We start from the raw sequence: 24,914 nt of genomic DNA, 5'->3' as shown, positions 1-24,914 counted from the left end.
TGTGGTACATATATACAGTGGAATATTACTCAGCCATAAAAAGGAGCGAAATTGGGTCATTTGTAGAGACGTGGGTGGATCTAGAGACTGTCATACAGAGTGAAGTAAGTCAGAAAGGGAAAAACAAATATTGTATGTTAATGTATACATGTGGAACCTAGAAAAATGGCACAGACGAACCAGTTTGTAGGGCAGAAATAGAGACACAGATGTAGAGAATAAACGTATGGACACCAAGAGAGGAATGTGGTGGGGAGGGGGGTTGGTGTGATGAATTGGGAGATTGGGGTTGACATATGTACACTAATATGTATAAAATGGATAACTAATAAGAAAGTGCTATATTAAAAAATAAATAAAATATAATTCCAAATAAAATGTATAGATATATACACATATACATACATATACACATATATAAATGCACTATATATATGCTACACACAGTCACAGCATATATACACAATACACATCATACATAATCCATAAATATACACTGTAAATAAATACATACTGTAAAACTATATTGCACTAAGTATGTGCATATTATTTTGGAATGAAGGGACTATTTTACCCTTCCATTGATAATAGGAACACTGGAAACTCAAGGTCTGCTACCTCCAGTGGGTAATTTGGATTTTCTGGGAGGAAAAAGAGACCCAGATTAGGAAACACACATCCAAAGCTTCAGCATGGACCTAATAAGATTGTGCTTCGTCCTAAGTTCATCTATAGAAAACTGCTAGGCACTAGACTGTGCTGTCGAAGCAGAAATCAGGGTCTCTCACATAAAGAATCTCACACCACAAGCCACCTAGAAAAGCCCGTTTCAACCATTTACGTTCAAGCCGTGGAATCTCAACTTTGGCTCAGTATTCTTTCCCGAGGCTACAGTTCCCCAGGGTGAGGGTTTGTGCTGTGCACTTGGAGGGGACAATGGACAAGAGTGCCCTGGAAGCAGCAATGATGAGAGAGCTGCCCCTACCTTGCTTAAGCCTAAACTGAGAGGGACGGGAAAGGCAGCAGAAGCCCCAAAGCTGACCAGACCAGGGGGGGCTGAATATCTGAAAATTGCCTCCATTTCAAGCCTTCTCTCTGTCAGATAGCAGACTCAGTAATGGAAAGTTAAAAAAGAACCTTTGAAAATGCTCTTGCCTTTCTAAATATATTTGAACTAAAAGGTGGAATTATTTGCAGCATTCTACCACTCAGACAAAGAGGGGTTAAGGCACGGGTTCAGATTCCCACAGAGAAGAAAATGTATAACCAGTGAATTGCACCATGTTTCCTGCATTGTTAATGATCCTTTGGAGTGGGAGACAATGAGGGGGGCGCCAAGAGGTCGTCATCCACCAAGGAACACATTGTTCATAACAACAGGCATTGCTTTTTTGAGACCCAGGGGCCCAGGTGAGGGCTAGCAAGCTACTACAAAGGCTAATTTAACGTGTGGGATTAATATGTTAATTTGATGCTCTCCTGTTTGGTTAAGTGTTGCATTTCTATATTTCTAAGTCTGGCATTCAAATCTCTTTATGGGGGGACTATTTGGCCTCTCTAACCTCTTTTCCTCCATTATCCCCAGTGACAGCCCCTTGACTGTCAAAGCAGCCTCCTCACCTGAGCATGGCACGCCCACACCTGACTTCAGGCTGTGTGTGCTATTCCCCTGGCCTTGGGCCTGTCTTCTCCCTACTTACCTATCCAAATCCAAGATCTTAATTCCTCAGAATCCTACTCAAGCCCCAGATCTTTAAATAAACCATTCCTAAAAGCTGAACTCACTCTGACCACCACCCCATAAGAACATCAGCTGCCTCTATGACTCAGTCGGGTCTCTCTGCACATAATGCCTTATACTGGTCCTCAACTGGTGTGCACACATCTTGCCTCTCCAACCAAATCATAAACTCGTGGGGATGGGGATGATGACTCACCGCTCTTCTCTTCCACTGTTAGCTCTCTGACATGGAGCCATAACCTCACCTTACTTGACTCCCCAATAGCATCAACACCATTGACCACTCCCTCCATGAAGTACCTTCTTTTTCTTGGTCTCTGTGAAATTATCCTCTAGATTTCCCTCCCACCTCTTGGTCCCTCCTATCTCTCTATCTAACTTCTAAATGTTGGTGTCCTCAGTTCATTCCTGGGCAGTCTCCTTTTCCTCTCTTTCTGTACTCCCTTCTCTTTAGAAAGTCTCAGACAATTCCACAGCTCCAAATTATCATCTACATGCTCCCAAACATCTGTCTCCAGCCCAGACCTTTCTTCTGAGCAATGCCTGGGAAGAATAGGCCAATTAGTATTTTATGATATTTATGAAGACAAGTCCATTTTTAAAATATAAATCACTTAGCTCCTCATGGAGAAAAGCTCTCATTCCGTGGTTTTATTGCCTCTCTACTCCAAAGGAGCCACTGCAAAGATGATCATCCTGATAGGAGGCCAGGTGAGATACCTTATTCATGGAGAAAATCAACTAATAATAGACTGTACCATTATACACTGATAGACTAGTACACTGTATTCACTGAAGCACCAAAAGAATATGCAAAAAAAAGGAATGAGGAGGGAGGGATCAAGTCTTTCACTCAGAGTTCCCTAACTGCAATGTGTCTCCCACATAGGACACTGTAATTTTTTTTTTCCTAGATGAGCAAACTCAGAAACAAAGGACCAGGTTGACTCTGCCTAAATGGGCTCGGTCTAAGAAGGGTTCTGGTCTGAAGAAAAGGGTCATTGACAGGAAGCACTTGATCTCTGTCGAAATCAATGCAAGTGGTGGAGGAATAGAAGATTATGAGCCATTGTCCAACAGAATAACTCTTCTCAGACCAGTTTGCTTTGTATTCCTTCAGTGAGTTAGCTGGGCTATGATCACTGACCTCCAGTGAAAAGGTTTTCTGATCAGGCCAACTGCCATGTACATCGTGCCAACTGGTGAGTTAGGGTTCCACAGAACTAGGAAACCATTGGGTGGATCATGCCAATAGTTTTACAATCAATTATCCTTTCAAGTTGACTGACCTCTCAAACTCCTCTTCAAAATCAAACTGATCAATATAACTGATAAACTGAATGGACATCACCACAGAGCTATGGGTTCTTTCTGACACAGCAGAGCATCAGGTCCCTCCAAGAACCATTAAACTGACCATCCATGATTTTCACTGGAGGCATGTTTTCTCAATTAAGTCTATACATAAAAATTTTACTGCTTCAGATAGGACATAAATCAGCTCAGCAGGACACTCTTGGGGCAAAGAAGAAGGGACAAGGGCTGGGGGAAGAGGATGTATTTAAATTACTCAATGAAATGGAAATCAGGGGTAGGGTGGGTGAGCAGCTTGAGATATAGATTCTCCTTTGTGTAGGAATAACTAACAAGCACCCTGAAGGTGTCTTACTTCAAAGGAGAGATCAAAAGCTTTAAATGATACATTAAACAAGATGGACTTAATTGATATATATAGGACATTCCATCCAAAAACAACAGAATACACATTCTTCTCAAGTGCTCATGGAATATTCTCCAGGACAGATGATATCTTGGGTCACAAATCAAGCCTTGGTAAATTTAATAAAATTGAAATCATATCAAGTACCTTGTCCAACTACAACGCTATGAGACTAGATATCAATAACAGGAAAAGATCTCTAAAAAATACAAACACATGGAGGCTAAACAACACACTACTTAATAACCAAGAGATCAATGAAGAAATCAAAGAGGAAATCAAAAAATACCTAGAAACAAATGACAATGAAAACATGACGACCCAAAGCCTATGGGATGCAGCAAAATCAGTTCTAAGAGGGAAGTTTATAGCAATACAATCCTACCTTAAGAAATAAGAAACATCTCAAATAAACAACCTAACCTTACACCTAAAGCAATTAGAGAAAGAACAAAAAAAACCCAAAGTTAACAGAAGGAAAGAAATCATAAAGATCAGATCAGAAATAAATGGAAAAGAAATGAAGGAAACGACAGCAAAGATCAATAAAACTAAAAGCTGGTTCTTTGAGAAGATAAACAAAATTGATAAACCATTAGCCAGACGCAAAAAGAAAAAAAGGGAGAAGACTCAAATCAATAGAATTAGAAATGAAAAAGGAGAAGTAACAACTGACACTGCAGAAATACAAAAGATCATGAGAGATTACTACAACCAACTCTATGCCAATAAAATGGACAACCTGGAAGAGATGGACAAATTCTTAGAAATGCACAACTTCCGAGAATGAACCAGGAAGAAATAGAAAATATGAACAGACCAATCACAAGCACTGAAATTGAAACTGTGATTAAAAATCTTCCAACAAACACAAGCCCAGGACCAGATGGCTTCACAGGCGAATTCTATCAAACATTTAGAGAAGAGCTAACACCTATCCTTCTCAAACTCTTCCAAAATATAGCAGAGGGAGGAACACTCCCAAACTCATTCTACGAGGGTCTCACCCTGATACCAAAACCAGACAAAGATGTCACAAAGAAAGAAAACTACAGGCCAATATCACTGATGAATATAGATGCAAAAATCCTCAACAAAATACTAGCAAATAGAATCCAACAGCACGTTAAAAGGATCATACACCATGATCAAGTGGGGTTTATCCCAGGAATGCAAGGATTCTTCAATATATGCAAATCAATCAACGTGATACACCATATTAAAAAATCGAAGGAGAAAAACCATATCAGCATCTCAATAGATGCAGAGAAAGCTTTTGACAAAATTCCACACCCATTTATGATAAAAACCCTGCAGAAAGTAGGCATAGAGGGAACTTTCCTCAACAAAATAAAGGCCATATATGACAAATCCAGAGCCAACATCGTCCTCAATGGTGAAAAACTGAAAGCATTTCCACTAAGATCAGGAAGAAGACAAGGTTGCCCACTCTCACCACTATTATTCAACGTAGTTTTGGAAATTTTAGCCACAGCAATCAAAGAAGAAAAATAAATAAATAAAAGCAATCCAAATCAGAAAAGAAGTAAAGGTGTCCCTGCTTACAGATGACATGATACTATACACAGAGAATCCTAAAGATGCTACCAGAAAACTACTAGAGCTAATCAATGAATTTGGTAAAGTAGCAGGATACAAAATTAATGCACAGAAATCTCTTGCATTCCTATACACTAATGATGAAAAATCTGAAAGTGAAATTAAGAAAACACTCCCATTTACCATTGCAACAAAAAGAATAAAATATCTAGGAATAAACCTACCTAAGGAGACAAAAGACCTGTATGCAGAAAATTATAAGACACTGATGAAAGAAATTAAAGATGATACAAATAGATGGAGAGATATACCATGTTCTTGGATTGGAAGAATCAACAAGTGAAAATGACTCTACTACCCAAAGCAATCTACAGATTCAATGCAATCCCTATCAAACTACCACTGGCATTTTTCACAGAAGTAGAACAAAAAATTTCACAATTTGTATGGAAACACAGAAGACACTGAAGAGCCAAAGCAATCTTGAGAAAGAAAAACAGAGCTGGAGGAATCAGGCTCCCTGACTTCAGACTATACTACTAAGCTACAATAATCAAGACAGTATGGTACTGGCACAAAAACAGAAATACAGATCAATGGAACAGGATAGAAATCCCAGAGATAAACCCATGCACATATGGTCACCTTATCGTTTTTTTTTTTTTTTTTTTTGGCGGTACGCGGGCCTCTCACTGTTGTGGCCTCTCCTGTTGCGGAGCACAGGCTCCACACGCGCAGGCTCAGCAGCCCAGTCGCTCCGTGGCATGTGGGATCTTACCGGACCGGGGAATGAACCCATGTCCCCTGCATCGGCAGGCAGACTCTCAACCACTGTGCCACCAGAGAAGCCCTGGTCACCTTATCTTTGATAAAGGAGGCAAGAATATACAGTGGAGAAAAGACAGCCTCTTCAATAAGTGGTGCTGGGAAAACTGGACAGCTACATGTAAAAGAATGAAATTAGAACACTCACTAACACCATACACAAAAATAAACTCAAGATGGATTAAAGACCTAAATGTAAGGCCAGTCACTATAAAACTCTTAGAGGAAAATATAGACAGAACACTCTATGATATAAATCACAGCAAGATCCTTTTTGACCCACCTCCTAGAGAAATGGAAATAAAAACAAAAATAAACAAATGGGACCTAATGAAACTTCAAAGCTTTTGCACAGCAAAGGAAACCATAAACAAGAAGAAAAGACAACCCTCAGATTGGGAGAAAATATTTGCAAATGAAGCAACTGACAAAGGGTTAATCTCCAAAATTTATAAGCAGCTCATGCAGCTCAATATCAAAAAACAAACAACCCAATCCCAAAATGGGCAGAAGACCTAAACAGACATTTCTCCAAAGAAGATGTACAGATTGCCAACAAACACATGAAAGAATACTCAACATCATTAATCATTAGAGAAATGCAAATCAAAACTACAATGAGATATCATCTCACACCGGTCAGAATGGCCATCATCAAAAAATCTAGAAACAGTAAATGCTGGAGAGGGTGTGGAGATAAGGGAACCCTCTTGCACTGTTGCTGGGAATGTAAATTGATACAGCCACTATGGAGAACAGTATGGAGGTTCCTTAAAAAACTAAAAATAGAACTACCGTACGACCCTGCAATCCCACTACTGGGCATATACCCTGAGAAAACCATAATTCAAAAAGAGTCGTGTACCACAATGTTCATTGCAGCTCTGTTTACAACAGCCAGGACATGGAAGCAACCTAAGTGTCCATCAACAGATGAATGGATAAAGAAGATGTGGCACATATACACAGTGGAATATTACTCAGCCATAAAAAGTAACGAAATTGAGTTATATGTAGTGAGGTGGATGGACCTAGAGTCTGTCATACAGAGTGAAGTAAGTCAGAAAGAGAAAAACAAATACCGTACACTAACACATATATATGGAATCTAAAAAAAAAAAAAATGGTCATGAAGAACCTAAGGGCAAGACGGGAATAAAGATGCAGACCTACTAGAGAATGGACTTGAGGATACAGGGAGGGGGAAGGGTAAGCTGGGACATAGTGAGAGTGGCAGGGACATATATACACTACCAAACGTAAGCAGCCAGATAGCACAGGGAGATCAGCTCGGTGCTTGGTGACCACCTAGAGGGGTGTGATAGGGAGGGTGGGAGGGAGGGAGACGCAAGAGGGAAGAGATATGGGAACATATGTATACGTATAACTGATTCACTTTGTTATAAAGCAGAAACTAACAAACCATTGTAAAGCAATTATACTCCAATAAAGATATTAAAAAAAAAAAAGGAGCGATCAAATCGAGAATTGGCAAGAAGTAGTGTCTCTCTACTGATGCTTCAAAATGTTTCCACTTATTAAAAGATTTCTGTGCTGAACACAAATTCTAGCTCCCCGGGAGAGTACTTGTACAGAGAAGAAGCATGCTGCTTTAGCAGTAACTCCTCTTCATCCACCCTGCTTGGTGCCTTGTGAAAATGCCTTTTGTCAGCTTCCCACAGCTCTGGGCCTCAGTGAGTCACAGCCAATATTCCCCCCTCTCATAAAGCAGCAGGGTACCAGGAAGACTAACTCCTCCCTACCCTTTTCTTTCTTCTATATATATTTTGTGCATCACTAAACCAATTAGCATTTTGCTGTCACTAGACCAATTAGTGTCTACCCTGCTACAAAACAATCTCCCTATATAATGTTCAATAAGCCTCAGCCTTAGTGAGTTCTTCCAGTATTCAATCTATATTCTTCGTGCTGCTGTGTAAGCTTATTACCTCTTATATGCCCCTCAGTAAAGTCAGAAAATATATTCACTCATTCATTCAGCAAGTATGTACTGCATGCTTCCTCTGCGCCAGGCATCATATGTGTCAAGGATACAGATCTCTGATTTCATGAGGCTTACAGTCTGGTGAGGGAGATAAGGATTAAATAAATTATTGTATAAAAGTATTTCATTGTAACTGTGATAGGTACAACAGAAGAGACCACGTACAAGGTGCCCCCAAATGAGTTACTAATTGGGACCTGATTGACTTAGGAGGGTCAGTAAAGGGTACCCAATCAAGCTGTCATTGAAGGTGAAATCTGAAGGAAGAAATAGGAGGGAAAGGAGCAAGAGCATTGTAGAGATGGAAGAGCCTGTGCGGGGGAGCTGGGGCTGGAGGGCCCAGGTATGTAAACGAACAGAAGGAAGGACAGAGTGCGAGGGGAGAGAGGCAGAGAGGATGGAGAGAGGTAGCAAGATCGAGATCAGCCAAGGCCTTATAGGTCATCTTAAATAGTGGACTGAGCCCAGAGAAAACGGTATGCCACTAAGGATTTTAAGGACAACAGCATGGTTCGTTAGGTTTTTATTGAGAAGCATCATTTACTACTATGAGAATAATGAACTGAAGAAGACAAAAGTGGAAGAGAGAGACCAGTTCAAAGCTACTTGGTAGACTGGGCAAGAAATGATAACAGTGGGGTTAGGATGATTCAGTGGAAATGGAAACAATTTTTAAAAATTAAGATCTACCTAGGAGGTAGAACGTACAGTACATACAGGTAGAACTGGGAGAGAGGGAGGTACAAAGGATAACTTGATGGTTTTGGCCTTGAGTGACTAGAAAGATGACGGTGGCTTTTGTAGAAAGAGAGAATGCTAGAGGCAAAGGAGCTAATTGGAATTATTGGGGGACGGGGGTCCACGAGGTCCGTATTAAGCATGTTAAGTCTGAGATATCTGTGAGATATTCAAGTGGAGACGTTCAGTAGCCAGCTGGATATACAAGGCACCACATCAGTAATAAAAATCCTTCTATATTATAGCAGAGTCAAACACTATATTCTTTTACTTTACTTTTTTTTTTTTTTTTCTAGAAAAGGGGTATGTTCCAGAACTGTATTATTCAAAATGGAAGCCACTAGCCACAAGGGGGCTACTTAGATTCAAATTAATTAAAGTTAAATAAATTAAAAAACTAGTTTCTCAGTGATGCTAGGCGCATTTCAAGTACTCAGGGTGGCTCGTGACTACTTGTATTGGACAACACAATGGACATTTCCATTACTGCATAAAGTTCGATGGGAAAGCCCTGGCTAGAACGTCAGAGGGCTTCCTATTTACAACACTCAGCTCTGACTGGTCTTTCAGTGAGCGTTCAACTGTCACCAAGAAATAGAATCCTACTGTATTTTGTGTCCCAGACAAAGCTTTGAGGTTGAAGATGAAGAAGATATGGGAAAAGAAGTAATGATAATCCTTGTTATTCAGATATCTTTCAATCCATCATAAAAAAGAAACAACAAAACAAAACAGATGAAGGATGAAAGGCATGGGGAGAGTGTATAAGAGGCATGGGGAGAGAGCCCATATTTTAAAAATACTATCAGATCAACTGGGGAGACTAAAATCAGATGAAATTAAGTACCAAGGAGGCATTAAGTGCTTATTTGGATTTTGACAAAAGAATGGTAAATTTATAGCCAATATTTTACAATAACTATAAATGGAGTATAACCTTTAAAACTGTGAATCACTATGTTGTACACCTGTAACATATAATATTGTACAATAATATTGTACCTCAATTTTAAAAATGAATGGGAAATGGATTCATGAAAGAGAGGGAAGGATGTAACCCAAGTGGGGAAACAATTTATTCAAAAGGCTGTGTACGTCTGGAATGCCAGCCATGTTTTTCTGAAAGAAAACAGAATCTGTGATGAACTGTATAAGAAGCAGAGTAATGGAGAAAAAGTCCTTAAGTGAACAAGTGGAAGAAGAACTAAAGAACCCAATTTGGAAGCATTAATTGCGTACTGACTTACTGAGGCTAACTCAGACACGCAGCTAACCACTGGGGATATAAGTGATAATGGGGTCCTGACCTTGTGCTCAAGAAGCTCCTAGTCTAAACAGCCATAGCCAACCACCAGGCTGTCAGGATGCAAGGCAGGTGATAAAAATAGGTTTTACAAAATGTGTTCTTGCTCAATAAATATGTAAACTAAACACCACATTTGCAACATACAAGACGTATATCTCACCAAAGAAATGCGTGTTCAGAAATTACTATACACCTGGGAGCTTAAATTGTGGATGGAAGCTCAAATGAGGTGAACAACGTGAAGGTCCTGGAATGAGCTGTGATGGGGCAGAGCAGACATTCAAGTGCTTCATCCTGTGAGCATGTCTTTTCACTGTCTTCCTTCATTTTTAACCAAAATTAATAAGCCAGACACTACATTGCACAGCATGGGTTACTCCTTTAATATTTTAAATTCTTTAGATTTCTTAGTAATGTAAGCCATGGCTCAAAGTCTACGGAGCTCTGCATAAGATTAAGTTCAAGGTTAATGTCAGACCCTTCACGAGGGAACATGGAAATGTGTCATAGGGCTTCAGCCGGGGCTGAAAAGAATTTTCTGGCTCTCATGCCTGATGACTGGGTTTCCCACTTTGGGGAAGACTACTTAGATTTGACGGTGAAGTTTGTAACCTTTATGATACCACCCTTTATGGTTTTTCTTTGTGTTACAAAGCCATGACTTTCATTGAAATTCCACTTTCTACTGGAATTCACTGACATTTCTTTCCTGCTGATTGCTGGGTACCAGTACTGAATAAAATACTTATCTGTAAACATACATAAACATATTTAACTTCCTTCAGGAGTGTTATTTTTGTTATGTGCTTTGTATCAGTTTTTATTGAAACAACTGTCCACTTGTACTATGGCTATCTTTATAGAAAAACACTCAGATGTATTATATTTTGGTGATGTTGGCTTTCTGAAATACATTTGCTTTAGTTGCAAATACGGGGGTAATTTACCCACGTTAATCATTTCCCAGTAAATCTCTTGTGTTTTACCGCCGGCCATGAACACTGATGCTAGCATATTTCTTTTTAGATACTTTTTTTCAGGGTTATCGGAATACTGCTGCATATTCAGAATTGATGATTTCCTATAAGATTCTAATACATACCATGCCACACTTACATGATAAAACACTTGCTCATAGTTTAAAATCACTTAAAATATGTGTGTAAAGAAAAATGCTTAATTTTCCAAATCATTTGCCTATAGAGTGCGAATGTATCTTAAATCCTTACCTGATTTTTATGCTACTAGAACTTATCAAAACAGCAACGATTAAAAATACCAGTACTACTCAGTATTGGCAAGGGCATTCTCAGGCACTGTTGGGTAGGAATGTAAATTGGCAAACTTTGTCTACAGGGCAGTTAAGAAACATGTAAGCAAGTATGTATGGCAAAACTTAAAAGTGAGAAAAACCTTTAACTTAGCAATGTTACACTGAAGAATGCACCCTGGTTATGATAGTCATCTCAATGCAACTGGTAACTGCAGAAAAACTGGAAGAACATGTTAATAATAGGAGACTAATTAAATAAGTTATGACACATCCACATAATGGAATTCTATGAAGCCATTAAAAAGGGTTGTTAGAGGGCTTCCCTGGTGGCGTAGAGGTTGAGAGTCCACCTGCCGATGCAGGGGACACGGGTTCATGCCCTGGTCCGGGAAGATCTCACATGCCGCAGAGCGGCTGGGCCCGTGAGCCATGGCCGCTGAGCCTGCGCGTCTGGAGCCTGTGCTCCGCAATGGGAGAGGCCACAACAGTGAGAGGCCCGCGTACCACAAAAAAGGAAAAAAAAAAAAAAAAAGGGTTGTTAGAAATGCATTTGATGACAAAGAAAGGCGTCCTGATACAACTGTATCTCTAGTATAACAGCATGTTTTAAATGGGGTGTGTGTGTGTGTGTGTGTGTGTGTGTGTGTAAAGAGAGAAAAAATATAGAAGAATGGGATTAACAGTGGTTTCTCTTGAGGAGACCTTTTTCTTTCCTTATACTTGTCTGAATTTTCTAATTCTCATATAATAAATATGTATTACTTTTATAGTTAAAACATTTATTTAAAAAAAATAGCTACAGAAGCCTCTTTTTCAGCTGTCCTACCTCTGGGCACACAAGTTTTGAACCAATCTAGCAGGAATGACCCACAATGGGGTAAACGTGATGACCGCCTTCCCTCCCAAACCCAGTCCACCGAGCGTGGACCCAGCTCACCAAGCTGTCCTGGACACGTGGCGCCTGCACAAGCCTCTGGACTCCGTTCTCCACGGTGACTCCCAGCCAGTTGAGTGTTGCCCAGCACCAGAGGTAGTCATTCCCACCATGCCAGAAGCTCACAAACGCAAACGTCATTGCAGTGGAAAACAGTGTCCCTAGCAGGCCGTGCTGGGACCCGCCCGCTGGAATGTACACATACCTAGAGACAGAAGAGGCTTTTAGGAACCATGTGGAGGGCTGTCCCGGCAATACCGCTTTCTCCCGGGCTTGATTCTCCCATCACACATTGCTGTTCACTGTGTGCAGACCCTTCCTGACTTCCAGGAAGCCACAGAGCACTCCCTGAATTCTCCATCACACACGGAGGTGGCAATACATAAACCTCAGCTCTGAGGGGCTTTAGCTTAAATGAACACACAGGCTAAAGAGCTCTCACTACTCGAGCAAAATAGCACTTATAGGAGGCAGGGTGAGGAGTACTGAATTTAGAGTTTCTAAAAGGGATGCACCCCACCGTAGAAGCTCACTCACAGAATGGCAGTTAAGTTTCTGGTTACATGAGGACACCAGACTTCAAGGCAGCTATGTATTTTACAGTTCAAAACTATTAAGTTTCTGGTAAACCCAGTATTTAAGCACAGTTGCTGAATTCAGGCCCCTAAATGGCAGGACAGCTCCTGCAGAAGAGGGGGGCCAAGGCCAGACCCTCGTGCTTTCCTGGGAAGGTGCCCAGAAGCAGTATGAATTCGCACTGTGCTCACAGGGCAGCCAACTTATCACCCGAAAGCTACAGCCATCCCTCGGGTATGTTCTCTACTGTTGAGACAGCTGTCCGACTACATACCCACAGAGCCGTGTTCTTCAATCAGTATGTTCCTGCTAGAGTTGGGCAAAACTCACATCTTGGGTTGTCAGGATCTGGACAACTAGGAACACGCCCTCCTTACAGCAGCCTTTTTTAAAAAGCCCATAGGCCTTTGTTTACTGCTGGTCAGTGCTTCTTTGCCCAACCTTCTTCCACGAAGGAGAAGGAAATCATCATTCCCTGAATACACAGTGTGTCCCAGGCACGGCACTAGACACTTTCCATGGATCACTCAGCTTGATTCTTTGAAACACCATATGCTGTTCTAGCATGCCAACCCATGGACAAGTTGTCTTGTTTATATATTATTTTAATATTTTGTCAGAAATGTTATCTTTAAAATCATTTTCGAATAGAACAGTTTTATAGGAAAGCCGAAAAAAACAAAATAAAAACCATTCCCCAGTCAATAAATACTTCTAAAGACTATGTGACTATAAGTATTTTTAAATGTCCTCCCTCACCTTCCAAGGTGTTCCAGGTTAGACGGTAGCTTATGTGATCAGCTTAGCTAGCCCCACTATCTGGGTGAGAAAAACGGGCTGAGAAGGGGAAGAGCCTAGATGCAAATCTGCGACTATGGCACCAGAGTTAATGTTTTCCATTACACCCCTGGGTTTATTTTGAAAGCCCTCCTATCTTACATCCCAATCTGAAACAAACCGGAAAGGATGTGAGAGTGTAGGTATTTCAGAAACAAGCGAAGCAAAGAAAATACTTTCTCTTGTGCACAAACAAGACCATCTTGACAATCAAGTTAGCAAATGCGCATCAAGCACTCACTACCGATTAAGGAATCCTCCATCTGCTGTCAAGCATTTATTTAGGCCTCCAGGGCAGGCCTGGCATTATGAGCAACGCAGAGACATGAGACGTTGTTCCTGCCCAAAGGACAGGTATAGCTGGTTGTGAAACAATAGCAAACAAGTCCCATCATTAAGCTGATATGGTACTTGTTTGCTATATGATACGGTAGAAAGTATACCAGGACGGCTTAAGAGTGTGGAGGAGAACAGGGTCAGTGGAGGCGAGTGGGTTATGGGAGGCTTAATGGTAAAGGTCCCCACCCTGGCAAGGCCTAGAGGATGAATTTTGCCAGGCAAAGGGGAGAAGGGTGGGTGCTGCATCATGGACCAAGAAGGGGCGGGCAATGAGCCAGAAAAGCCTGCCAGCCCCAGGAACAGGTGTTTTATTTGGCATTCTGCTGCCCCCTACAGGCTGCTTGGTTATTGGTGTAGAATGCTCAGCAGAGGCAAAAAACGGACCACAAACCTCTGCAGCCTCCTACCTGCATGAAGGTAACGACTGACCCATCATGGAGCTCCATGGGGCTATACTCCACTTCATACAATCACTTCTGTGTGTAAGAAGGTTGCATGTTAAAAAAAAAAAATGGGGTGGTCAAACCAAGTTCAAAAGGATAAGAAATAACTGCTGTTTACAGAAACCTTGCAGATAATCATTTTATAAAACAAGTTAATTCTGATCCTAATACTCTTCTCATCCAACACTGGTGTGTTTTATGTTGAGATTTTTGTTGTATCTCACTACGTTAAAGTGAGCTGCACTACATATATCAGAAAACCCCAGCACAGAATAAAAACCTCGCATCGTCCACATCAATGGTCCTTAATATTAGATTCGACTCCAAAAAGAACATGTTTCCAAGCTTGTGACAAGGAAGCATCTAGCCCCATAATTACATGCACAGCTATTTCAGGCATCTCTTGGCATCATGGCTTTGTTACTTTGCCTTCAAAAGTGACAGCCGACAAAAATCTCTGAAAATTCCTTTTACTCCAGAAACTCATATATGGCAGGTCTCCAAGGACATGAGGTTGCTTGCTTGGTTTAAACCAGAAGAGGGTATGGTTTCTAGACTGGAAGACAAAAATCCCTTCTTCTCTCTTAATTTCTAGAAGGCAGTAGATACAGCAAGGAGAGCGAGCATGTTTCCTTCTTACAAATTCTACCAGGCTTGTGTCAGTTCCATGATTAATAAAAACAGAAGTACGTGTCTCTTTTAGAAAAGCAGTAGTACGACCTCACTTGCTTAGATCCGCTGCACACTGAAATTGATTTCCCAGTGGAAGAAAGCATTCAGTACCACCTTCTCAGCGAAGCAAAAATAAAAAGATTTTTTTTCCTGTCAGTGACTGTGTGAGCTTGAGTGTGCACAAGGCCTGCCCCTGCCAGGATGGCTTCGTGGGGTCACTGCTTGCAGAGAATGTTGCCTGAGGTAGTTACCATCCATCTGTGCCACCTTATTAATTTAAAACCATCTAACAGAATTAATGCAACATAGCAAACCCCCAACTCAGGAGGAGGAACCTATTTAAAATGTAGATGTTATTTACAACGTCTACCCTCTACTGAATATCCATGTACCAGGTACTTTATATAAACTGTTTCTAATCACTTACACAACTTTGCAAGGACCAGCCCTATTTTACATGGGAGAGGTGGAATCCTAACCTAGAATGTTCTACTTTCAGAACCCCTAGGCCTGCGTTCTATGAAGCCATTTACTGTAATGGGAGCATCTCTTGGTGAGATGTTCCTCTGATTCAACCAAATCTTCAAAGCGGTCTCCACAGAAACATCCAACCAGTATTTTATTAACTGAAGAAAGATGCTCATTATTTACAAAGGAGTTTAGGCCAAGGAGCTCTGTGCCAGAAAGCCAGAGTTACAAGTTCCATTTTTAAACAGACTAAATACATTCCTTCTGTCCCACCTACCGTCTTGTCCAGGCAGGCATCCCGCAGATGTCTATGTTAGAAGTTAAGTGTAAGAGGTTGATGGTTGGGGCTTGTTGCTGAGTAGTAGCATACGTGAAGGGAGAAGAAAGTATCTATTTCCCTCATACCCACTCTGAAAAACAACTCAAGAATGTTTGACAGTTGGGACAGGGGTGGTGACAATCCACGTGGTAACAATAAATGCTGGAGAGGGTGTGGAGAAAAGGGAACCCTCTTGCACTGTTGCTGGGAATGTAAATTGATACAGCCACTATGGAGAACAGTATGGAGGCTCCTTAAAAAACTAAAAATAGAACTACCACACGACCCAGCAATCCCACTACTGGGCATATACCCAGAGAAAACCATAATTCAAAGAGGGACATGTACCACAATGTTCACTGCAGCACTATTTACAATAGCCAGGACATGGAAGCAACCTAAGTGTCCATCGACAGATGAATGGATAAAGAAGATGTGGCACATATATACAATGGAATATAAATATAATACAATACAGTATATAATATATACTATATTATATATAATATATAATTATACTATGTTATATATAAAAATATAATAAAATATAATGTAAGTCTCAGTCATAAAAAGAAACAAAATTCAGTTATTTGTAGTGAGGTGGACGGACCTAGACACTGTCATACAGAGTGAAGTAAGTCAGAAAGAGAAAAACAAATACCATATGCTAACACATATATATGGAATCTAAAAAAAAAAAAAATGGTTCTGATGAACCTAGGGGCAGGACAGGAATAAAGATGCAGAGATGGAGAATGGACTTGAGGACACGGCGGGGGGAAGGGGAAGTTGGGACAAAGTGAGAGAGTAGCATTGATATATACACACTACCAAATGTAAAATAGATGTCTAGTGGGAAGCAGATAAATAGCACAGGGAGATCAGCTGGGTGCTATGTGACCCCCTGGAGGGGTGAGATAGGGAGGGTGGGAGGGAGACACAAGAGGGAGGAGATATGGGGATATATGTATACATATAGCTGATTCACTTTGTTACACAGCAGAAACTAACACAGCATTGTAAAGCAACGATACTCTAATAAAGATGTAAAACAAATTTTAAAAAATTTTAAAAAGACATTACTCTTAACATCACAATTCTCTCTTTTTTTCCAGGACCTACTCAATTGCTTCCTGGCTTGCCATGTTAGTTTCAAACCCTTTGCCACGAACCCCAGACCCTAGCAAGGTAAGAGGATGAGGCACCTAAGATACTGAAAGACTTGGTTTTTACTGTCCCATGGATTGAGTTGAAGTTGCTGACTTCCCATCTTTAATTACCTATTACTTGGCTGAGCTGGGGCAGGCAGTGGCTGACATCCTATTCCAGCTCTGCCTTATCTTTCTACCCTATTTCCCACTAGTTCTCTCGAAAAATCCTGAAATCCTGAACAAATGGGGCTTTCACACTTCTGTGCTTTTGGTCATACCATTTTCATATCCTCCATCCTCTCTGGTTTCCCAACTCCTCCAGGAAGTCCCTTTTAAATATTCCCACTCTCTATTTAACCCAGAGAACCTACTGTTTGTACCACTGAATTGAACAGTTATTCATCAAAAGATGTCTTTTCTATTATGATGGTCATTTCAGCTAAACTGTAAAATTCTTTTAGGCAATTCTACATATGTATGTGTGTGTGTGTGTGTGTGTGTGTGTGTGTGTGTGTGTATGCATGCATGCGTTATTATATAGTTACTAGTCAACAGTATTTAAATACCTAACAATATAATATTCATTTACTTTTCATAATCTCCAATAGCTTTTACATTTGTGATAAACTGTCACACTGTCACAGACCCATTACGAAAGATTAGGAAACAAGGAAGGATTACACGGACCTGCTCTCATTATTGGGGAGACTTTGGAAGGCACCCATTCCCAAAGAATATAGAGACCTGATGGCTCTGAAGTCTCCCCACGCTTTGTAACCCTACTTCCCCTATTAAAGTAAAACTCATGCAGCCCCAAAGCTCCAGACATATCCCAACCTTGAGAGATTTCAAAAATGACAAGTACTAGCCTTTTAAACACTAGAGTCTTTAGTGGCTGGGAAGGGAGGACTTCTGGCTGTGTCTCATTGGTGGTAAGGTGACCCCACCTTGGCTTCACCTGGGCTCTGAGATGAGTTCCTGCTTAGAGTTCTCTGCAGAGGTGGCCGTGCTCTCCTAAACCCAGCTCTCACGGGCAGTGGCTCCCGCAACCCGACCCTGGCTCTGGCTTTGGCCTTGGCCCACGTCTGAGTTCTCTTTCTCACAGCCCAGTGATGACCCACCAGTCAAATCCCCATCCCTCCAGGTAGTGGACAAAGGTCTGGTGTTTAGTTCTCACAAAGGAACTAAACTATATATTTACTTATTAAGAGTTTTCAAAGGAAGATGCACGCAGAAAGTAAAATTTACTTTTAATATCTTTCTGCCCAGTACAGATCATAATGGGATTTTAATAAGTAAAAACCAGCAGTTGGTTAATGGGCATCTGCAGACCTTATCATCTCTGGAGGCTAAGAGAGGTCCACTTTCAAAGCAGAGGGCATGTCTGAGCTGGGCTAAGACTTTACTGAAAGATGCTGGCTAAAGGTTTTGTATGCAACTCTGAAAAATTGCCTATTAAAAGTGTTATGTCCTATTTGGCAACAAAATACTGTGGAATTTATAAAAGAGAGATTAAAACCTGGCTATATTTAGTCTACATTTAAACTTCTAGGTTCATGTAATTAGATGCCAACATTTTTTTAAAAAATTAATCTTTTCATTCCACGAAGCCAGTAGCTCAGTGGGCTGAAGTACCGTGCTGATGAACCTAAGCCTATAACTTCCATCCTAGAGAAAGATTCAACTCTACCCTCATAAACCAAAACCCAAACTCTAGCTCCCCAAAAGCTCTACCTTCCTTCCTGCGGAAGAGGCTAAAAGAGCATGAATGGCTCAGCCCAGCTGCCCTTGCCAGTAGAACACGCCCAAGCAGCAACAGCAGCAAGGCATGGGACAAGAAGGAGGGCAGCACCCGGATGCTGGAGATGTGGACTTGGTCCTGCTCTGCCACTTACCAATCTCTGTAACCTTGACCTTGACAATCAAGGCTGCTCAGCTTAAGTCTGTACACTGAGCACATACTGGGAATGTTAAAATCTTCTTTGGTGTGAGTTGTTGTAAAGATCAGATGATACAATACATGTTTAAGGAGTTTGGAGATTTGAACACCCCATGTAAACGGAAGGATGCATACTTAATAACAATGGGCCAGCGGCAGCATGCCTGCACTCAGGAAAAAACAAGGTGCCGTTATCATAATGAATAGCATCCCTATATTTTTCACAAGCATTTCAAGGCATCAAGACCTCCGGCCTGCTTGCTCAGGGATGTTCTTCACTTAAAACCATTAGCCTTAAATATGCCACCATTGGCACCAGGTCGCTTAGTGCTAAGGGGTCAAAGCTAGAGCGGAGGAAAATTTTTTTCTCCTACTCTTCTAGGTTCTTTGGCTGGGCTAACAACATAAGAGACATAGGCAGCTTAATAGGAGAAAGATAAATTTAATTACATATGCAGGGGAGTTCACAAAGACAGTGAGACTCCAGGGCAAGTGAGGCAGTTGAGGCTCATATGCTGTCCTGAGCTACGGAATGGGATAGGGATCTGGGGCTTCAAAGTGTAGGAAGGGAATTCACAGGGTGATTAAGAAGAGCAGATGTTTGGCCATTAGAAGTTTGCCCTGCCCCGCAGATAGGTCTTTCAGATAAATATGTTATCTCTGGTAATAGCTCTTTTTCTGGTACAGGCCCCCTGTCTAAATTCTTTGAGATAGTTCAGTAAGAGGGAAAAGTTTTTCCTGAGTCTGCTGGATCTTGATTGCCTGCAGCTCAAAATAATCCACATGCCAAAGTGGCATCTTTGGGGGGTGGCACATTCTGCCCCCCCTTCAAAGTGATGGGTTCAACACTCACATGGACTTGTTGATTATGCTTAACCCAGACACCTGATACAGGCTACAGAGGATCCTGTAGGGGCCATGTGGGCGGATCAGGGCAAAGCAGCCTCTACCACAACTTGGTCTGATACCAACATCTCACCTTCAAATCGCCGTAGCCCTTCCGCTCAGGTCCCCTCTTATCTACAGAGTACAAGTCACCTCACCAAGTCCTTTCCTTATAATGGGGGACTGCTGGGCGGGCAGGACCAGAAAGTGCTTATACCGGTTTAGTCATTCAACTCGTTTAAAGCAGCCTACTAAGGTCCCAGAGGTTAGAGTCTTGGTGATGCCCAAGTCTTTGGAGTATTACAACCTTCGTGCTTACAGACTGAAAAAACAAACAAGTCTTCAAGATGTCCTTCTTCAAAAATGAGCTTCTAGTCACCAATGAGAGATGGGAAGGCCCGGGGGGGGGGGAGTGAGCAAAGAAAGGGGTGTGTGCTTTTTCCCTCCATGGGGCTGCTAACCCTCTTTTGTTTAAGAGCACACTGAAGCCTCAGCAATCCCCAGGGTTCCCGGGCCCACATCTACTTTGGGTTATACATAAACACCATATAAAACAGATTCTTTGGAGGTCTGAGCAAAGGAGAGTGAGCGGGAGTTTGCACTCTCTAGTGCTAAGGACTTGAGTCTCATCGCTAATAAAAAGGTCCTCAAAGCCTCAGTTTAATAACCACCAAGACTTCCTGGCTGCCTGCCTGTCTTCCCACCTTCCTCCTGAGAGGATGCTGAAAGCATCTATAAGCTGCCCTAGGCCGGACCAAGAGGGGGAGGGTACAAAAAGCCGGCTGTTGTGTAGGCAAACCCGCATGTTTGTAGGATGGAGGTGTGTGTGATTCCGTGTCTCAGAGTCAGAAGGAAAGGGTTGAGGGGAGAGACCCCATTGTCCCCTTCTCCTAACACACTTCTCAGCCTTTGTTCCATCAGCAGATCCCAAACCCAGGGTCCAAATTACCACCGTCTGGGGCATATGCCTCCTCTTATCAGCGGCTGTACTGTGTCTCCTTTGTGCTCCCTTTTCAGCTCTGCCTCTCACCCACATCCTATTCAGGGCCACTCCTGCTCGTCCTAATCTTCTCACTCATTTATCACAGCTGTTAGGAAAATGTTCACTATAAAACGAACATGTACAACTCAAAAATGACTGTGCTGGTACAATGCCTTGGGTGGGTTGGGGGGCTCTAGAAGAACGCGCTCTGCAGACAAGCGCGCTAAAGAAATGCCTGACTGAATGCTGAAGCGTTTCATTCTCCATCTGGGTTGGTGGTGTGATGATTTTGAGACAGCTGTGCTGGACAGGTCCCCACAGAGGCGGGCCCACAGCCTTGACAGGTGTATACTCTACATTCCTATGGTGACACAGTATCTCAAGTGATAAAGCCCAGTAGGTTGGTCCCTCGGGCAAAAACAAAAATGAACTGCTGAGGCAAAGAAGAGGCAAATCCTTTGTCCCCGGGAAGCAACCAGTCTTAGAATGGCAGTCCCTAGCCTCAGGGGTCCTGCTTACAGCGCATAGCCATCACATTACGTCCTAAACTAAAACCCATCAGCCTGGCTTTTTAAAAATCATTCTCCCGCTGGCTCCCTCCTATGCCATCAACTCCATCTTACGAGTCTCCAGAACAGATTCTCCACTCCAATTAATGAACTTCATTCTTGCACAAGTGTGGGCCCTACAATCATGTCAGCCCACCCCCCAATCATGTAAGACCTCTGTCTGTCCTTTCCACCATCTGATCTTTCAAAATGGGTTCGGCATTCACTTCAGGGACTATTTCCCCCAGCTGATCCCACTGAATGCGGACGGCCCGATGATTCTTCATCTCTGCAGAATTCATGTGTTCGTCTCGGGCTCAGTTATTTCTTCAGGGTTGTTGATGTGCTGTTCCTTAGCAATTCTGAGCTACTTCATCAGGTCTGAGGGTACGTGGGACTCCCCACCTCACAGTCAAGACATGGATCAGAGAACTATAACATTTCTCTTTTTATTTCCCCCAGAATCTAACTTAAACTCTGAACTCAGGGGGTGCTCAATGAACCCTGACCAACTGCTTTCTTTTCCTGTTCTTTTCCTCATCCTCCTTTCTCTGACTCATTCATTCATTCCCTTCCTCTTTTCCTTGTCACTCTATACACACAAAAGAGAATTCTCCATCTGGAAAGCGTGGCCTCCTGAGTAGATGTCCTTGTTCACGTCTGCCTCCACCACTTTCTTCTCTGAAGAGCTATGGGGTTTGGAGGGTGATATTTACAAAGTCAGACTAAATCACAGATGCCAACTGGAGGTGCCCCTAAGTGAGGGGACAGCTGGCAGGGACCGAGAGGTGGGACAATTAGCAACTCCAACTTCCCCAGGAAGCTGCCAGAAGTACCCAAAAGGGAGATTTAACCAAAAAGCAAAACTTCAGCGTTAAATGGTTTTAATATTAGAGCACCCAAACTGGGAGGTTTAAGATTTGTGATATTAACTTTAAAAGCCTCAAATAAAATCCTGGACATGCTCCTCAGTACCAGATGCGTGCGGGGGTGGGTGTTCACGAGGCCAGCGGGAGTGTGGCTTTGGCCCTTCGCTGGATCGCTTGGCTTAACTTTGCTAACAAAATCTCTTCCTCTGCCGTGAACATCACTTCCAAGTCCGATGTGCACTTTGGTCACAAGAAAAGTAGTGAGGGGTCAGGACCACTGTTGGACATGAACGAATGCGCGCGCACACACACACACACACACACACACACACACACACACACACACACACACACACAGAGTGCCTCAGAGCACAGAGGAGAGTGGAGTGTGGATGGGGAAGCCAGGGTCACAGATTTCAGTGATGGTCTCTTTGCCAGGCCTTGGTTTACAACTGGTAAAAGTTTCAGGGCTACAGGACAACTAGGGGTGAGGTCTATATAGTTTGGAACATTTGGGACATAAGCACGAATGGTCTTGAAGAGTTATGATCAATTACAACAGTGTGCTGCTTTGCTACTGGTCCCTGCTAAAACAGAAAGATCTGTCTTCCCTAATGGATTTTCAGGACACGGAGCTCCTAAAACCATAGCTTCTGCTCCTGAGTTCCCCATTCCCCCCACTTCTCTGCTACCATGAAGCTAACGTATGAACTAACGCAAAATGCACAAGGAGAGGGTTATCTGAAGGAAGCCTGAAGTGAATCTTGACTCAAGGTGACAAATCCTTTCCTAAGAGCAAATTTCCACCCCCACCCCCACCCCACTCCCAGTTTATCTGTTTCGTCACTTCAGACATACGTATTCTGGACTTCCTTAAAAAGTAACAGTCATTGGTAATAAAAATGTTCAGCTGAGCGCGCCACAGCTGGGTTTCAATGCCCAGAAAGGAAGAAAACTGGGAGGAAATACCAGCAGGTATACAGGCACCTCTTTCAAAACACTGCCATTGAAGACTGTTTTCAGGAGGAAGAAAAATAAAGGTCCCAGGCAACGAAGTGCTGTTTAAAAAATAATCAAAGACGCAGACCTACTAGAGAATGGACTTGAGGACACGGGGAGGGGGAAGGGGAAGCTGGGACAAAGTGAGAGAGTGGCATGGACATATATACACTACCAAATGTAAAATAGCTAGTGGGAAGCAGCCGCATAGCACAGGGAGATCAGCTCGGTGCTTTGTGACCACCTAGAGGGGTGGGATAGGGAGGATGGGAGAGAGGGAGACGCGAGAGGGAGGAGATATGGGAACATATGTATATGTATAACTGATTCACTTTGTTATAAAGCAGAAGCTAACACGCCATTGTAAATCAATTATACTCCAATAAAGATGTTAAAAAAAAAAGAAAAATTATCCTAAAAAAAAAAAAATCAAAGAGAAATGGTTGCTGGTGGTAATAAAGAGGGTGCTGCTCCCTCTCTGGACTGAAATCAGTACTCTGACAAATCAGCTCTAACAGAACTGTTTCGAGTGCCTCTCATTTGTCATGATTATGATCCACAGTCCCTACCAGACATGATACCTTTTAAGGCTGGGCACTGGAAGAGAAAACTGATAATGCTTGGGTTTGGGCATGAATGACGATAAATCTGCAGCAGCGTCCAACAAAACCACGCCAGCGCAACACTTAATGGAAACAAAGCAAGAGCATCATCCCATGCCCGGGAAACAATGCCCCATAAGCATTTTCCCCTTAATGCAGTGAGAGCCACCCAGATGACGCTGCTTATTCAAAAGATGCTATGGTATAACTGAATGAACTCTTGAGTGCCCATTTAGAGATTAATATTTTAAGAGCTAGCATTTTACAGAGACAGTCCAAGGATGACATTCAATGTGTGCCACAAAAGGGAGTCTTCTGTAGATGAAAAATGCCACCGTTTATACAATAAAACCATATGAAATCCAAAGATGTCAGTCATGGAACTGGATATTAATATGGTCATCCATGTTGGGAAACAGTCACTTCCCAAGGGTTGGAGAAAGACGTAGACCATCAGAATGGGATTTTGCTCGCCAGGCTCCCTCTCAAGTGGGGTCGAGGTGAAGAAAGAAGCTTTGTGGGCTGGAGAGGACTATGCTTGACTTTTACCTTATCCCTGAGAAAGGCGGGCGGAGAGGATGACGGGAAATCAGGTTCTCTCAAGCAACCTGTGGCTAATGTAGCTGCAGAGAAAAGCCAGATCTTGAGTCTGAGCCTGCAGAGAGGCAGCTGGGGTCCAAATGAAAGAAGTGCTGTTGCCAGCTCTCCCCTCCCACACCACCACCTTGCTTCCCGGTAAAAGAGCAGACAAAGGGCTTCCCTGGTGGCGCAGTGGTTGAGAGTCTGCCTCACGATGCAGGGGACACGGGTTCGTGCCCCGGTCCGGGAAGATCCCACATGCCGCGGAGCGGCTGGGCCCGTGAGCCATGGCCGCTGAGCCTGCGCGTCCGGAGCCTGTGCTCCGCAACGGGAGAGGCCACAACAGTGAGAGGCCCGCGTACCGCAAAAAAAAAAAAAGTTGACAAATCTTTAGAAAATGTAATCTTACATTTCCCTTTGGAAAATCTAAATGGCAGGCTACAGAGAGATATTTGGGCACACGACACACGAAATAAAATGAGGCTTTCTTAACGAGTTACCTGGGAACCAAGGGCACCTAGATGTCACACGTGGATGTTAATGAGGCTGCCTGGGGGGTGAGCCTGGCTTGGCAGGCAGCACCTTAAGTACATGCCAGGATCTG

General features: G+C 42.5%; 1 protein-coding gene across 1 annotated transcript in view; it reads right to left on the bottom strand.

The window, feature by feature from the left end:
* HHAT (hedgehog acyltransferase) overlaps positions 1 to 24,914 on the bottom strand; it is a 345,905-nt gene that overhangs the window by 72,484 nt on the left and 248,507 nt on the right. The window contains exon 9 of the mRNA XM_022593463.3: positions 12,106 to 12,307. Coding sequence (XP_022449171.2) covers positions 12,106 to 12,307 — 202 coding nt within the window. The remainder of the gene's footprint in view (positions 1 to 12,105; positions 12,308 to 24,914) is intronic.

Source organism: Delphinapterus leucas, chromosome 1, assembly GCF_059928025.1.
Source record: "Delphinapterus leucas isolate spDelLeu-1000000601 "Yukka" chromosome 1, BTC_Dleu_Yukka2, whole genome shotgun sequence".
Taxonomy (NCBI): domain Eukaryota; kingdom Metazoa; phylum Chordata; class Mammalia; order Artiodactyla; family Monodontidae; genus Delphinapterus; species Delphinapterus leucas.
This window is presented reverse-complemented; position numbering and strand designations above follow the sequence as displayed.